We start from the raw sequence: 16822 nt of genomic DNA, 5'->3' as shown, positions 1-16822 counted from the left end.
GGTAGCTAGCAATTGATACCATTGATCGATGTAAATCTAAGAAATGATTTTATTTTTAAGATATTTTACAAACTGTAATGTAATAATTGTACTACAAATAGGACATAAAGCTAGCATGCGTCAACACAAGCCTAACAGGGATGTAGAAGCGTAATTTCATTGGTAGGGGGAGGGGTGGGAATAGTGTGACGGCCTAAGACACTTCCTAACGTGACAAGTTATGATGATAATAATGGAGTCTCCGACTGCTACGTCCCTGATAGACGAGGTTTCTAGTGAAGAGGTTCTGCAGAGACGATTCGGCTGCAATAGCTAGACTTAGATGGCATGTCTAATCCTCATCAGCCAATGGGACTCAACGTACACTTTAATTTGACCAGCTCTGCATCGGTGGTCGTACTCGGAGTTACAGACTAAATTTTATAACGCATCAGCATGTCAGTGAGCATATTGCAGTCAAAATAATCCTAGGCCTATTGCTGTATTTCAATCAGCTGATAAAGTCCTTGAATCTCATTATCTGCTTCAAATGGTGGTCAAACACTGACCACCATGTGCTGTCAGCCAGATTTGTATTGAAATTTTGCGATTCAGCTTATAAACATTCCCCTCTAGACAGGAAATGACGTCAAGTGAAACCCAGCAATTGAAGGATTTCCATGACGTTATTTCCTGTCTCTCGCAGAAGGTTCATCAGCTGAATCACAAGTTTTCAATAGAATTCTTTTTTGGCTGACAGAACACGGTGGTCAGTGTTTGACTACCATTTGGAGCAGATAATTCATGACATTTAAGGACTTTTATAAGCTGATTGAAACTCAACAATTCTGTATAGTTTATTTTTTAAAAAGAAAGAGAGACAACGGTTCTTTTTTTTTTTTTTTGTACATCAGTTATCGGTTCAATGACAAATGTCAAATGAACACGTGCGAAAAGAAATCTATGAACATCCGGGTCACCGGTCCGGATACGAAAAATACAGTTCGTGGGCCAGAATGTGCAAAATAAGGCCCACTTGTCGACCAATCAGAATCCAGGAAGTGCAGGTCATATAATAAAGTAAATGAATTGCGCGCCAGGTGGTGATACGATGAACACTAGCTTTGCAATTAGCGGAACATTTCCATCAACAATCGATAACCCTATTTAAGAGGATCGACATTCTTATAAATTCCATTATACCCTATCTAAGACTAAAGTCTTAAATCAAAAATCATAAAAAAGTCCAAATCTATTAGTATACAGTGTATGCAACCATGTGATTCAAAAATCCCTTGAAATATGAATAACAATTGTTATCGTCAACCAAGATGGTGCTTATGACGTAACATGCACATGCTCTATAAGCTATGTGACGTGAGAACGAGGATTGCACATTTTGTACTAAATATAAATATTTTTAAATCATTCTTAAACCCATTTCCAGTCAATTGCCTGATATAATAACTGGTTACATGATTAGGTGCTGCTACAAAGCTAGAATATTGTCATATACGTAGTTTGCGAGTCAGTATAATTTATATAAACATGGTAGTTAGCCAATCACAGTGCGCGAGATTGCTGCTCAACCAATCAGAGTGCTCGAACACGGCATCGTCACTGTCACGTTACAGCTTTTTCCGTACTGTAAGTTTTTCACAGATCATAATAAATGTTTTATAACGAGCGCACTGATTGGCTAGCTACGTGTGGCTGTTTACTCGAAAGTACTACAGCCACAGCAGACTCTTGTAACTTTACTATAATAGGAGTTTGCATGGTGGCATCATTTGACTCCCACTATCAAAATGCTTCGCGAATTTTCTTTCTTATTCAAATTTGTATTTCCTCATGAGAATAGTAAGACAACTGGTGCTTATTAACTGAACGAAAGAAAGTGTGCAAGGGATTCTGGTAGTTGTAGTTAATGATGCCATAAAGCAAGTGACCTGTCAATTTACTTGTAATATACTTTCACGAACTTATTCTATTATTACCTTTCTTCTCTATATTTAATTATGTATAACGTGTTAATTGATTAAAGTCTAAAAGTCTATAATGTAAAGTGATTAGCTCGCGCTGTCAAGGAATATACATATTCGCTTATGTCTGCACCTTTAAAATTACACAAGTGAATTAAATTGGTGTGATATCTAACGATTTTAAAATGTAGATGTAGCTGTGGAATAAGAAATAAAACTAGCAATGCATTTTGATATTATTGATAGTAGAATGACGCCATTATCCAAAAGTATTGAGCATCCTTATTCACGACTGTACCAAAGGTAGCCCAAGCTTGGTTTCAGTGGTGTCATGTTATAAGGAAATGTATGGGGATTCATCAAAAAATTCAATAAAATCCTTGAAACGTGAAATAAAGTCTCGAAATTTTACGTGATCATTAAAAATTAGCACTTCTTTCGCTCTGTGTGGTTATTTTTTGAATTTAGCCCATTTTAAATAATTTCCAGGAGGAAATTGAGTGACGCTAATTCCAAACTCCAAAGTGAGGCTAAGCCCACAAATTCAAGATATTATGGAGTTTTCAAGAGTCGTCAATATCATTGTACCAATTCATCCGATGCTTGTGCAACGTATGGTTCACCTTTACTCTTTCCAGATGTGGCCTTTATAGGTTCCATATACTTCTTCTTCGAAATAGATGATATCGACTGAAACGGCAAAGGATAGCATTTTATTTGTTGTATTTTATTTTTTTATTTTTTTATTTTTTTTATTTATTTTTACTTCCAAAAAAATAAAAACAAATCCATCCAGTGTAAGGGTTGGTGGGGGTATACGAAAATAAATTAAACTATAGACCAAATGCAAAACTCGCACCGATGTGAGGTTTAAGTTGTGAACAAAGGGATCTGGCGTGATTCGTGACTTTTGAGTCACGCCAGATCCCTTTGTTTACAACTTAAACCTCACATCGGTGCGAGTTTTGCATTTGGTCTATAAATGAAAATATAATAAACCAAACATATACAGAGAAGAATACATTGTCGAGCAGAGACATCGATATACCCCAACCCTAATGATTTTCATACCTAAGTTACCACAATACTTTTCATATTCAAATGTTGAAACTCACGTTTGAGAATACCAAGACAATAGTGTAAATTAGCATAACAAAAAAAGCTACCGAAAAGGATTCTGGAAGTGTAGGTATAAAAATCCTCATCATGTTTTATGTCTACACTAGTATTAGTCTAGAGTATTTCTTCAACCAATTCGAAATATGGCGATAATTTGAATATCTATTATTCTGTACTGACTAGCGACTGACTAGCCTTGTGTTCACGTGGAAACATAAAAGCGTTTTCACATGTATGAGAGGCTAGTCAGTCGCTAGTCAGTGCAGAACAATAGTTATTCAAATTGGTCTCCATATTTCGATTTGGTAATTATAGCTTTTTAGCTTGAGCGTAATGTTTTCCCATTTCAGGCCATGTGTCATTCCCTTGAGTATCATTTCTTTGTTTGAGTTGTAACTACATTGATGTCGCTTCTCATGTGCAACTGTTAAAAACTACAGGGATCCCAACCAATTAAACCCACATATACTTGGCGTACACCTTCCCCCCACACGCCAAATAAAGTTCATCCAATATTTAATGCTAAATAGGATCAAATATATCCAAATAAAAGCTGTAGCTTGGTTCTTTCATCAATGACAGACAGTATTAATGATCTGTCATGTGCATTTCACTGCAAATAGACGTCCGCAGACACTTAAATACACCTGGCCAGTTTCGCATTAGATGCATACCGCTGTTTTTGAAGACCAGACTTATTTGCACAGGCCTCGTTTATAAGTTTATATTCACAGATACCACTAAAAGTCCCTGGGATTTCAAAACATTGGTATTGTTCAAGCTGCACATTCTTTACATTACAGTTGACTATTGCGAATAATTGGCTCTTAAGCGAGGTTACTAAGCCTGTGCAGATGAGTCTTCAGTCTTAAGCACAGAGGTATTTACTGAAATAGATAAGGGACTATTGGGAGGCTGTGCAGATGAGTGTTTAGGGTATTTACTGAAATAGATAAGGGACTATTAAGAGGCTGTACAGATGAGTGTTTAGGGTATTTACTGAAATAGATAAGGGACTATTGGGAGGCTGTACAGATGAGTGTTTAGGGTATTTACTGAACTAGATAAGCGACTATTGGGTGGCTGTACAGATGAGTGTTTAGGGTATTTACTGAAATAGATAAGGGGCTATTGGGAGGCTGTGCAGATGAGTGTTTAGGGTATTTACTGAAATAGATAAGGGACTATTGGGAGGCTGTACAGATGAGTGTTCAGGGTATTTACTGAAATAGATAAGAGACTATTGGGAGGCTGTACAGATGAGTGTTTAGGGTATTTACTGAAATAGATAAGGGACTATTGGGAGGCTGTACAGATGAGTGTTTAGGGTATTTACTGAAATAGATAAGGCACTATTGGGAGGCTGTACAGATGAGTGTTTAGGGTATTTACTGAAATAGATAAGGGGCTATTGGGAGGCTGTGCAGATGAGTGTTTAGGGTATTTAATGAAATAGATAAGGGACTATTGGGAGGCTGTACAGATGAGTGTTTAGGGTATTTACTGAAATAGATAAGGGACTATTGGGAGGCTGTACAGATGAGTGTTTAGGGTATTTACTGAAATAGATAAGGGACTATTGGGAGGCTGTACAGATGAGTGTTTAGGGTATTTACTGAAATAGATAAGGGACTATTGGGAGGCTGTACAGATGAGTGTTTAGGGTATTTACTGAAATAGATAAGGGACTATTGGGAGGCTGTACAGATGAGTGCTTAGTCTTAAGCACAGAGGTATTTACTGAAATAGATCAGGGACTATTGGGAAGATGTGCAGATGAGTCTTTAGTCTTAAATCACAGAGGTATTTACTGATATAGATAAGGGACTATTGGGAGGCTGTGCAGATGAGTCTTCAGTCATCAACGACAGCGGTGTTTACATAATAAGATATATTTCCATACTCACTTTAATACTCGTGACCGAGACATCATCATCATCATCATCATCACAAGCCGGTTTGTCCTCGAACTCTAATTGGCTGACTACGATTAAGAAAAATAAAGGAATGATCAATGCCAAGGCCCTGAACCTAGCTTTCCTTAATAGACTCCCTCAGACATCCAGCACTGGATATACGACCGCTAAGCAGTGACCATTTCTTAGAAATAAAAACAGATTCTAAATTTTTCAATAGGTATACTAAGAAATGCAATCTGATCATGAGTGTTGTCGCTCATTATATAGTAACAATATTACATACACCGGGTTTGGGTGTCAATAGACTTTTTTTAGCGATAGAGCGGCCATTTTGAATTCTATTGTTTTAATCAAGACATTATGGAATGTCAAGGGGACAGCTATTGGAACATATATAGACTGCACAGCTGTCAGGATGTCTTTTTATATAACTTTACGGTTTTCAATGAGAAGCACAACTAAATAGCAATTAAATTTATTGATATTATCGTCCGGTTTCCGGAATAGAGAGGTTGTAATTTGTTTGTTGTTACTTGTAATATACTTTCACGAACTTATTCTATTATTACCTTTCTTCTCTATATTTAATTATGCATAATATGTGTTAATTGATTAAAGTCTAAAAGTCTATAATGTAAAGTGATTAGCTCGCGCTGTCAAGGAATATACATATTCGCTTATGTCTGCACCTTTAAAATTACACAAGTGAATTAAATTGGTGTGATATCTAACGATTTTAAAATGTAGATGTAGCTGTGGAATAAGAAATAAAACTAGCAATGCATTTTGATATTATTGATAGTAGAATGACGCCATTATCCAAAAGTATTGAGCATCCTTATTCACGACTGTACCAAAGGTAGCCCAAGCTTGGTTTCAGTGGTGTCATGTTATAAGGAAATGTATGGGGATTCATCAAAAAATTCAATAAAATCCTTGAAACGTGAAATAAAGTCTCGAAATTTTACGTGATCATTAAAAATTAGCACTTCTTTCGCTCTGTGTGGTTATTTTTTGAATTTAGCCCATTTTAAATAATTTCCAGGAGGAAATTGAGTGACGCTAATTCCAAACTCCAAAGTGAGGCTAAGCCCACAAATTCAAGATATTATGGAGTTTTCAAGAGTCGTCAATATCATTGTACCAATTCATCCGATGCTTGTGCAACGTATGGTTCACCTTTACTCTTTCCAGATGTGGCCTTTATAGGTTCCATATACTTCTTCTTCGAAATAGATGATATCGACTGAAACGGCAAAGGATAGCATTTTATTTGTTGTATTTTATTTTTTTATTTTTTTATTTTTTTTATTTATTTTTACTTCCAAAAAAATAAAAACAAATCCATCCAGTGTAAGGGTTGGTGGGGGTATACGAAAATAAATTAAACTATAGACCAAATGCAAAACTCGCACCGATGTGAGGTTTAAGTTGTGAACAAAGGGATCTGGCGTGATTCGTGACTTTTGAGTCACGCCAGATCCCTTTGTTTACAACTTAAACCTCACATCGGTGCGAGTTTTGCATTTGGTCTATAAATGAAAATATAATAAACCAAACATATACAGAGAAGAATACATTGTCGAGCAGAGACATCGATATACCCCAACCCTAATGATTTTCATACCTAAGTTACCACAATACTTTTCATATTCAAATGTTGAAACTCACGTTTGAGAATACCAAGACAATAGTGTAAATTAGCATAACAAAAAAAGCTACCGAAAAGGATTCTGGAAGTGTAGGTATAAAAATCCTCATCATGTTTTATGTCTACACTAGTATTAGTCTAGAGTATTTCTTCAACCAATTCGAAATATGGCGATAATTTGAATATCTATTATTCTGTACTGACTAGCGACTGACTAGCCTTGTGTTCACGTGGAAACATAAAAGCGTTTTCACATGTATGAGAGGCTAGTCAGTCGCTAGTCAGTGCAGAACAATAGTTATTCAAATTGGTCTCCATATTTCGATTTGGTAATTATAGCTTTTTAGCTTGAGCGTAATGTTTTCCCATTTCAGGCCATGTGTCATTCCCTTGAGTATCATTTCTTTGTTTGAGTTGTAACTACATTGATGTCGCTTCTCATGTGCAACTGTTAAAAACTACAGGGATCCCAACCAATTAAACCCACATATACTTGGCGTACACCTTCCCCCCACACGCCAAATAAAGTTCATCCAATATTTAATGCTAAATAGGATCAAATATATCCAAATAAAAGCTGTAGCTTGGTTCTTTCATCAATGACAGACAGTATTAATGATCTGTCATGTGCATTTCACTGCAAATAGACGTCCGCAGACACTTAAATACACCTGGCCAGTTTCGCATTAGATGCATACCGCTGTTTTTGAAGACCAGACTTATTTGCACAGGCCTCGTTTATAAGTTTATATTCACAGATACCACTAAAAGTCCCTGGGATTTCAAAACATTGGTATTGTTCAAGCTGCACATTCTTTACATTACAGTTGACTATTGCGAATAATTGGCTCTTAAGCGAGGTTACTAAGCCTGTGCAGATGAGTCTTCAGTCTTAAGCACAGAGGTATTTACTGAAATAGATAAGGGACTATTGGGAGGCTGTGCAGATGAGTGTTCAGGGTATTTACTGAAATAGATAAGGGACTATTAAGAGGCTGTACAGATGAGTGTTTAGGGTATTTACTGAAATAGATAAGGGACTATTGGGAGGCTGTACAGATGAGTGTTTAGGGTATTTACTGAAATAGATAAGCGACTATTGGGAGGCTGTACAGATGAGTGTTTAGGGTATTTACTGAAATAGATAAGGGGCTATTGGGAGGCCGTGCAGATGAGTGTTTAGGGTATTTACTGAAATAGATAAGGGACTATTGGGAGGCTGTACAGATGAGTGTTTAGTCTTAAAGCACAGAGGTATTTACTGATATAGGTCAGAGACTATTGGGAGTCTGTACAGATGAGTGTTTAGTCTTAAAGCACAGAGGTATTTACTGATATAGATCAGGGACTATTGGGATGCTGTGCAGATGAGTGTTTAGGGTATTTACTGAAATAGATAAGGGACTATTGGGAGGCTGTGCAGATGAGTCTTCAGTCATCAACGACAGCGGTGTTTACATAATAAGATATATTTCCATACTCACTTTAATACTCGGGACATCATCATCATTATCATCATCATCATCACTCAATTTTTCCTCGAACTCTAATTGGCTGACTACGATTAAGAAAAATAAAGGAATGATCAATGCCAAGGCCCTGGACCTAGCTTTCCTTAATAGACTCCCTCAGACATCCAGCACTGGATATACGACCGCTAAGCAGTGACCATTTCTTAAAAATATTAACAGATTCTAGATTTCTCGATAGGTATACTAAGAAATGCAATCTGATCATGAGTGCTGTCGCTCATTATATAGTAACAATATTACATACACCGGGTTTGGGTGTCAATAGACCATTTTAGCGATAGGGCGGCCATCTTGAATTCTATTGTTTTAATCAAGACATTATGGGATGTCAAGGGGACAGCTATTGGAACATATATAGACTGCACAGCTGTCAGGATGTCTTTTTATATAAATTCTTTACCCTTTTCAAATGAGAAGCACATGCTAAAAGCAATAAACTTGCTGGTAGAGGAAATGAAATGTGAAACACCAAGAATAAATTATTTGAAAAAAGTAACCCAGTCACTTTATGCTTTATAGATTTCCCATAATTCAAGGTGGCCGCCGTATCAGTAGAAAGGTGTATTGAGCGAGATTTCCATGGGATACATCATATTATAAAAAGTTAGATGATTTATAAGCAAGTCAGCAGAAATGTCGATTTTCAATTCAAGCGCAAAAAGCTGCCCTAATTGCAAACACCAAGACTTGAGCATGATTAAAATATACCGCATTGATCGATTGCCGTCATACCTTTTAATAGTTTTGGATCCAGTATGAACATTTTCACCAACAGTGCTGCCAAATCTTTCAGTTTGAAAGCGAGATTAATTACTAAAGAACGTATGGATTGACCTAGTGTGTAAAAGGTGGATTGGCGAGACCAACGTTGGAATTCAGTATACCAAGAACTCTTATATCCTTGACGTCTTAATTGCCATGCAAACAAGCCCAGACGTTTAACGGCTTCTTCAGGTTGTAATAAAAATCGCCCATTCTCCAAAAATGCGTTCACTTTCTCGAGCAGAACTACAAAACAACTAAAAGAAAGATTGCCAAGCATACGATCATAGTACATTTCCCGTGATGTTTCAAATTCTTCAAGTCGATACCGATGAAATATCCCTTTGCGCTTCTCGGGAAGCGATTTGCCTATAGAAACTTCTAACTCATTGATTTCAGATTCAATTGACTTGATTTGTTGTATAAGAAGCGAAACACTCTCTACAGACGTTAAGAGGTTTTTTTGGATTTTCTCATCCTTTCTTTCATTTTGTCTTATTCTCTTCATATCGTCAGACAGTTGTTCCAAGAGCAAACCACGTGACCAATCGTGATTGGTATCAAGTGACGTCAGATCCGGTAAGGAGCGAGAGGCTAGTCGGGAAGGTTTAGATGAAATCACCCTTTTCCACAAGGTTTGCGCTACAATTAAAGAAATAATACAAATATATTAATATCAGAGTAATAAAAAAAGCTTGCATTAATTAGGGCGAGACGTAATGCCGAGCGTAAATGGCGTGTCAAGACCTCTTAAAAAACTAACCCTAGGTTGACCGAGTTTTGTGCAGAAAATGGAATGCTTATAGGTGGGACACTTTTTCAACATAAGAATATTCACAAAACAACGTACTTGGGTATCCCCGGATGGAAACGCACGAAACCAGATACACCATGTAATGATCAATGGTAAATGGAGGAAGAAGTTTGCTGGATGTGCGAGTATATAGATGTGCAGATACAGGCAGTGACTATGATCTCTTGTTAGCTAAGGTCCAACTGAAGCTAGCGCTGCACGGAAGAAAACAGAAGCCTAAACTGAAGAATGAGCCCTTGTTACTACCACAGTTCGCGCAAGATTATCAAAGTGAAGATATCTAACCGTTTTCATGCCCTGTCAGATCTTTCATCGGATCCTGACCCGTAGTATGAGTGGTAAAGTTTAAGAAGGAAGTCCTATAATGCTGCCGAAGAAACTGTTAGTTTCGAGCTTAAAGAACATAAATGGATCTGTGCAGAAACAGAAGAACTAATCGATAAGCGAAGGACAGCCAAGACAATGAGAGATAGATTAGGAAAAGTGAGGGAGGCAGACAAGAGAGTGAAAAGGTGGGCGAATCGACGAGCAGCAGAGCTTGAAGAAGCTGCCCTAAAGAAAAACTAGAGGGAAGTATTTAAAAATGTCAACATCCTCACAGGGGAGAAGCATACTAATTGTAAAGGACAAACATGGTAATATCATAAATGACGAGAAGGGTAGACTAGAGAGGTGGGCTGAGCGATTTAGAGATCTGTTGAATACAGGAGACCCACGAGAAAAGGATGACATAGACATAACTGTTAATGCTGAATGGGAAGATCTTGAGAAGCGAAGTCGAAACTGCAGTAAAGACCAACAAAGCGCCAGGCTATGAGATTACAGCCGAAATGTTGTTGATTAGTTGACCCCCCCCCCCCCCCTCCCTCCCAAACTGTGGCAACACTTTGCTAAGCGTGGCTGGCACTCGCAATCATTTTTCTGCGTATCAGAGACTCTGTTGACGAGCGCCTCTGCAGAGACAATCAAGCTGGTTTTAGAGCAGGAAGATCATGTGTTGACCAATGCTTTGCATTGAGACAACTGATTGAAAAGAGTCTGGAGATGCAACTGCCAGTTAAAATCAGTTTTATTGATTTTAAAGCCGCATTTGATAGTGTACGCCAAGACTCTTTGTAGAAGGCTTTGAGAGTGTATGGCTTCCAGGAGACAATCGTGAGGATCATGAGAAATAATATTAAGGAACTGAATGTTGTGTGAAAGTAAACAGAGAAATGACAAGTTGTTTCCTTTAACGGTACTAGATACGGCCTCTATGATCTGTTAATGAATAACGTTTAAATATTCCTACATATAAGTCTTATGCAACACTAGGCGAGAGTTCATTTAGCATGGCTCCCCCCACCCCCCTTATTTTTTTTTTTTTTTTTATTATTAATATTATCATTATTATTATCATTGTTATCGTTCTCGTCCTCGTTCTCGTTCTCTTTGTTGGTACATATTTACATGGCATAAAATGTATGATGGTATAACCTTGGATCCCTTTCTGTATATTCGCTGGTCGGATCCCTTTACCTTTTGTATGTGCAACCATCAGATCAAGACAAGCATTCCTGTATTCTTCTTCACTCATCGTCACCACCAGATCGATTGGCTCATCATTGGCCAGGTTCTTTAGTTCTTCTGTTACCATCACTTTCTGGAGGTCTTCCTTTAGTCGACTACTTTGGTATCTACGAAAATCATTGATAAAAGCTAAAGAGATTGTCTTGAAGCTTCTTATACACACACTACATTTTAGGTTTACTAACTATTTGGTCACAATGTGGCAGCCCATTCTAAAAATGCGTTTGTTTTTTTCAGTTTTCTTTTTCCTCCTCGATAAATCGGAAAAATTGCGCAATAGTACCCAGGAGTCTTCGAGTCATTAAACAGGATGCCGTCACGGGCATACGCTAAAGAGATCCAGTATATAATCTAATCTGTTACTGAGTGAAAGTTGATGATTATTACGATTATGTTAACAAAATGATTGGCTGGGGGCGGGGCTGTGGCTCCATATCACGTGTCGCGAATTGATATCTACGCATGTTCGTTTTCGTTGGCTACTGAAGTTCAAGGCTCAGCCGAGGTTAAGAATTCCGTTCACTGAACATTGAAAGTTAAATATAAGGGAAGATTGTTCGAGTTTTAGTATCATTTGAATGCCTTGAAACGAATATAATATCCTGTAAGGGCAATCTACAAGCTCACATTCGCTCGTTTAGCATTGCAAGCTTGTTTGCTTCAAAAAGTAATCAGTGAATTACAGGCCCAAAGAAGGCAGGGCACCTCAAGGTTAATTCTTACCCCCTCTAAAAAAAATACATTTTTGATGTTTTAAATTTTAAATGGGAGCTGTCGTCTACGTCAGTGAAAGGATTTAATTATGGAAAACATGTTTGTGCAGGGAAAGAAGTCTTTCTCTTTCGCGCCTTGAATTAATGATTTGACATTAATAATGAGTACTTCTCTACCTTTTCCACAACTCCTTAAGGCTGTTTAAATCCGTAGCTTGTATTAAAAGGTTGATGGAACCAGGAAAAATTGACTTGACTAAGTTACCGGTAGGTAAAACCACTTTAGTAACCAGATTCACCAGGGCTTCAGGGTCCTTCTTATGAAGATTTAGGATGTACGTTGATCCAACTACCCACGCAACTCCTGCTATGTAAGGAGCGCACCGCATCAGTATGGTACCTGAAATTGTTTGATCAAAATCGGTTTGTCAATGAATGGACAAATATTGGGTGACATTTGCTTCTAGCTCGGTCCAAGACCCACAAATTTAACCCTTAAAAAGGCCTTTTGCAACAAACAGTCACGTGCTGATATATCAATGATAACTAATCAAGGACGACTGATCGTCCACTCTGGGAGGGAGGTCAACAGAATACGGCGCATGACTGGTTAACAAGAACAATGCTGAACAAAATATTTTCCGGACCCCCCCCCCCTCTACGAGTGGCGTGAAATTTTGTATGGTTTTTAGTCCTTGTCTGTGAAAGGTGGGCGATCAGCCGTCCTCACGGATTCGCAGGCGTTCATTGGAGTAACTTTTTAAAGTTTAAGGGAGGACTGCTAGTTCGTAGCTACAGCTAGATCCAATTGAATCACACAGATTTATTGGTAAACTATTCCTTCGTGCTCATGTGAAGCCATTCCCTCATCGTATTCGTATTTACTGAGAAAAACGGTTCGAAGTGGACACTAGTGACAGCGAATTCGGGTCGGCAGCTTCCTACCTTGTCATTATTTCTAAGTGTTGGAATTTTTTTCTTAAATACCCTACAAAACTAGCTGAAACTGCATACAGGAGTTCAAAATAAACAAATTGACACAACAGGTAAGTCGATAAAACTTTTATTCGCGTTTTTCCAAATAAAATACGGCATATTCTAAATTCCCATACATTCTCTTATATAGTGAGCTTGGGTTGCCTGTGGTTTGACGTGAGAAATATTTGCGAACAAATATAAACCACTCAATGACACTCAAATACCCACATTTGCGTTCTGTTTTGCCGTGTTCACAATCAGCACCTTTTTCATCGATTTAATTGATCAAATAAACTTTTGAGCGAGTAAAGAAGTCTAAACAAACAAGTAGAGCGTCAATATTTGAATCGAAGCGTTAGCGTAACGCTTGTTTTCTGGGAAACTGGCTAAGGTCACAAGCTCGCATTCCTAACATTAATCAGCAACTGTATAACGGTTTTCACCATTTGAGATTTAAAAAAATAATATCGACAAGCAATATAAATGTGGTATTGTGTTTAGATATTTCGATTGATTTGAAGTTATTGTGAGAGACATATGATTTATTTTTGTAAATCTGCGTAATCGCTGGCCCGAATCTTATATTGAAGAACTTCAACAGTTACAAACTTGTACAAATGCTGAAAAGAAATCCAATCAAATTTCCATGTTTGGAATTGAATTTGATTTCATTCTCGGAAGATTGGAACGACCAAAAATCTTTTTATGAATTGAATAATGCAGTCTAGCTGGGCACGCTTCATGTAAGAAGTCAAACCATGCCTCTAAAATGTCAAATGCTTCCTTTGAAGTATTCACGCAGGATTATGCGTGCAGCTCGGTTTTGAATGCTTTTGAGATTTTTGCTACAGCCAGCGGATAGCTCTCCCCACACAGTGTCAGTATAATTAAAAATTAACTGAACTAAGCAGTTTTAAACAGTTTTCGAAGCCTTAAGGAGGCTCTGGGTAGTTTTGGTCTGGCACACCTAGCCGCATTAAAACGACTACAACTTCGTCTTGAATAACTCGATCTGCAAGCGCTTTCCACATGATAAAAGTGTGATGTAAGGTCAAATTCATGAGAGCAAACCTAGGCGTCTGCTCGTTTATTTACATACTACGTCAATGTGTTCTCTCCATTTTAATTGTTAGTACTCTTGCCACCATTTGCTTGATTCTTGTGGACATTGCCTCTTAATTTCGAGAGAAAGTAGTGAAATGAAGGTACAGTATCGAAGCCTTTATTTTAGTCTATTTCTTTTGTTTTATTTTTCTTTAGTTAGGGCTCCTGTTGATAACAGTAAATTTATTGTATTTTACTGATAGGATAACCCTGTTTAAATAAAAGTATCTATCTTATTCTACACGACTGAACGCCGTTCGTCGTGTTATTTATGTACATATTAGATGTGTTTGGCTACCAACAATCGTTTTCAGTAGATTACGCAACGCAGTGTTACTATTAACTTTCAACTATCGTCACTTACCTCTGCCTCTCTGGTTTCCCACTGCTGCTTGTTGTTCTTCTCGAACTTCTGGTTCGCTTCGTCGTCTCTGTTCTTCTTCCTGATTCTCTTCTTGTTCGCTTCGAGTTGTCTGGTTTCTTTCGCTTTCTCTCTCGGCATTCAGAGAAGATAGATATAATACTCGCTCGCATTGAAAATCTATTACTTCTAATGCTAGATCCTCTTTCTTTAAGTGCGTTAACATGTCCTTCATCCCATCTAAGTTATCGATACCGAGCCTACTTTCTGCTTCGAGCTTACAAAAGAAGTGGAATACTTCATTCAGAATATTTTCCTTCCGAGTTATTGTGTAAGGGATGAAGTCTGTACACAAGAACTTCATCGTTACCAGCTCGTCGGCGGTTATTTCGTGTGCAATCCTGGACAAAAGTTTTCTGTATTCGTTCATCCTTTTAAAAATAAGTTGCAGCTTTCTTAGCCTTCTTCGCAGACGCTGTTAGGGTCGTCAAACAACGCTTCTCTCGAATGCTCGTATTTTCTAACACTAGAGAAAAGAGTTTGCGCATGCGTACCTTTCAACGCGTTTTCTAAGAATTTCGAAGAGTCTTAGTGAGAAAATAATTGTTCTTTTTTTCCCAGTATACGAAACATTTTGTGAAAATGCTTCTGTGAGACCAAGATACTGTATTAATAAATAGAATATGGGAAAGAATCAGCCTTAAGTTTCAAAAACTGACTTTAAGTTTTCCAGTGTCAAGCATATTTCAAAGTCAAATTTGCATATTTTTACAATAACATGAAGACGTTTGACTAATTTGAATACAGATGTTTTTTCACTCGCCGTCACGCTTGTTGGCAAGTCTTTCAAATCAATATTAGATAACTAAATAATTTCAAGGTTTCGAAAAGTGCTTCAATCAAAAAAACTATTACTAGAATCCCAAAACAAAGCTTATTAATTCTTAACTTTCGATTGAAATTATCGTTTTGTTCGAGTTTATCGACTTTGACTTCCTGCGGAGCCGTAGAGACATGCATGGGCATATATCAGCTCCTCGTTGTCAATAATATTTATGTTATCCACGAAGGACAACGAGAAACTTGACTCATTTCAATATCAAGAGAAGCTTGTATATCTTTTGGCCATATTACCCCGATCGAATAATTTTAATGAAAGAACTGGATCTATATACAAGGGCGGATCCAGGGGGGAAAGGGGGACTGAAGCCCCCCCCCCCTTCAGCAGAAAAACAAGACAAAGCAAAACTGAAGAATGAGATGCTTTTTTATTGTTTTCCGTTGTGTTGAGGGACGAAACTCAATTAGCCCCTCCCCCCTCCCCCTAAAATTTTGGCTGGATCTGCCCTTGATATACGAGTGAGTACAGAAGTTAAGTAAAGAAGATGAAATGGCTGATAATAATAATAATAATAAACTTTATTTAACCTGAGGCTTTGCGATCCCATGTTTAACTGTAAGCTTACTCACGAAATTGCATGAAAACTGTGTAGCTCCATGTCTTAGAAAATTAGAGATTACTTTGAATCTCAGTGGGGAGAACAGTGTCAACTTTCCATGTACCAAAAGCCACAAATTATAAACTATATTGAAATACTTCAACTCCTGTTGTTGTGGCGCCATTTTTCTAGTACAGCTGTCATCAGCACCAGATGCACCAGACTGTTATAACTCGACGGCAAAACATAAGGAAAACGCTTCAAAGAATTTTAAACGCCATACTTCTCTAACCTCATTGAAAGAAGTTCAAAAGTAAAACCTTTGGCGCTAAATGTTTTTCTCTGGTGTCATATATTATGATTCGATTGGGGCCCCTGTGCATTCAAAATGGCGCCACAACAACACGAGTTGAAGTATTTCAATATAGTTTATAATTTGTGGCTTTTGGTACATGGAAAGTTTACACTGTTCTCCCCACTGAGATTCAAAGTAATCTCTAATTTTCTAAGACATGGAGCTACACAGTTTTCATCCACCTTCGTGAGTAAGCTTACAGTTAAACATGGGATCGCAAAGCCTCGGGTTACCTAGGATTAGAACACGACCACATCAGCTACGCTGTATATAACTTATCGTGTATAAATAAATATTATTATTATTATTATTATTATTATTATTATTATTATTATTACAGTCTGTCGTTTCGCATTTTACACATCTGTAAAATGCGAAATGACGGTTTCGCATTTTAAAGATCTGTAAAATGCGAAATCCTAGTTTCGCATTTTATTATTTCGTTACGTTTCGTTTCGTGGTTTATGGTAGGCCGAAGAGGTTAGGTAAGGTGAGGTTCAGTTCTGCATATATCATGCGATACTTGATATGCGTATTTTCTAACA

General features: G+C 37.6%; 1 protein-coding gene and 1 long non-coding RNA gene across 3 annotated transcripts in view; one reads left to right on the top strand and one right to left on the bottom strand.

Annotated features, from left to right (window-relative positions):
- LOC148910574 (uncharacterized) overlaps positions 1-16822 on the top strand; it is a 40044-nt gene that overhangs the window by 4778 nt on the left and 18444 nt on the right. The window lies entirely within an intron of this gene.
- Positions 32-15005, bottom strand: LOC116298545 (uncharacterized). 2 transcript variants are annotated; one of them, XM_089031201.1, is made up of 8 exons: positions 14487-15005; positions 12218-12440; positions 11277-11434; positions 8915-9586; positions 8135-8208; positions 6179-6245; positions 4988-5064; positions 32-2651 (listed from the first exon to the last, which is right to left on the bottom strand). In XM_089031201.1, the coding sequence occupies exons 1-8, from the start codon at positions 14911-14913 to the stop codon at positions 2541-2543; spliced, it is 1809 nt and encodes a 602-aa protein (XP_088887327.1). In that variant the 5' UTR covers positions 14914-15005; the 3' UTR covers positions 32-2540. The 2 variants fall into 2 exon arrangements, with proteins under 2 accessions (XP_088887327.1, XP_088887328.1); XM_089031202.1 differs by lacking the exons at positions 4988-5064; positions 6179-6245.

Source organism: Actinia tenebrosa, unplaced genomic scaffold (assembly GCF_029948245.1).
Source record: "Actinia tenebrosa isolate PJP-AT-01 unplaced genomic scaffold, QUT_ActTen_1.0 PGA_scaffold16__25_contigs__length_10494907, whole genome shotgun sequence".
Classification (NCBI taxonomy): domain Eukaryota; kingdom Metazoa; phylum Cnidaria; class Anthozoa; order Actiniaria; family Actiniidae; genus Actinia; species Actinia tenebrosa.
Note: the sequence above shows the minus strand (reverse complement) of the source record. Positions and strands in the feature narration are given on the sequence as shown.

Coding starts and splice junctions, on each gene's coding strand:
- LOC116298545 (XM_089031201.1), bottom strand. CDS start 14,913: ATGAACGAATACAGAAAACTTTTGTCCAGGATTGCACACGAAATAACC. Junction 12,441..14,486: donor GGGAAACCAGAGAGGCAGAG/GTAAGTGACGAT, acceptor AAACAATTTCAG/GTACCATACTGATGCGGTGC. Junction 8,209..8,914: donor GGATCCAAAACTATTAAAAG/GTATGACGGCAA, acceptor TCTTAATCGTAG/TCAGCCAATTAGAGTTCGAG.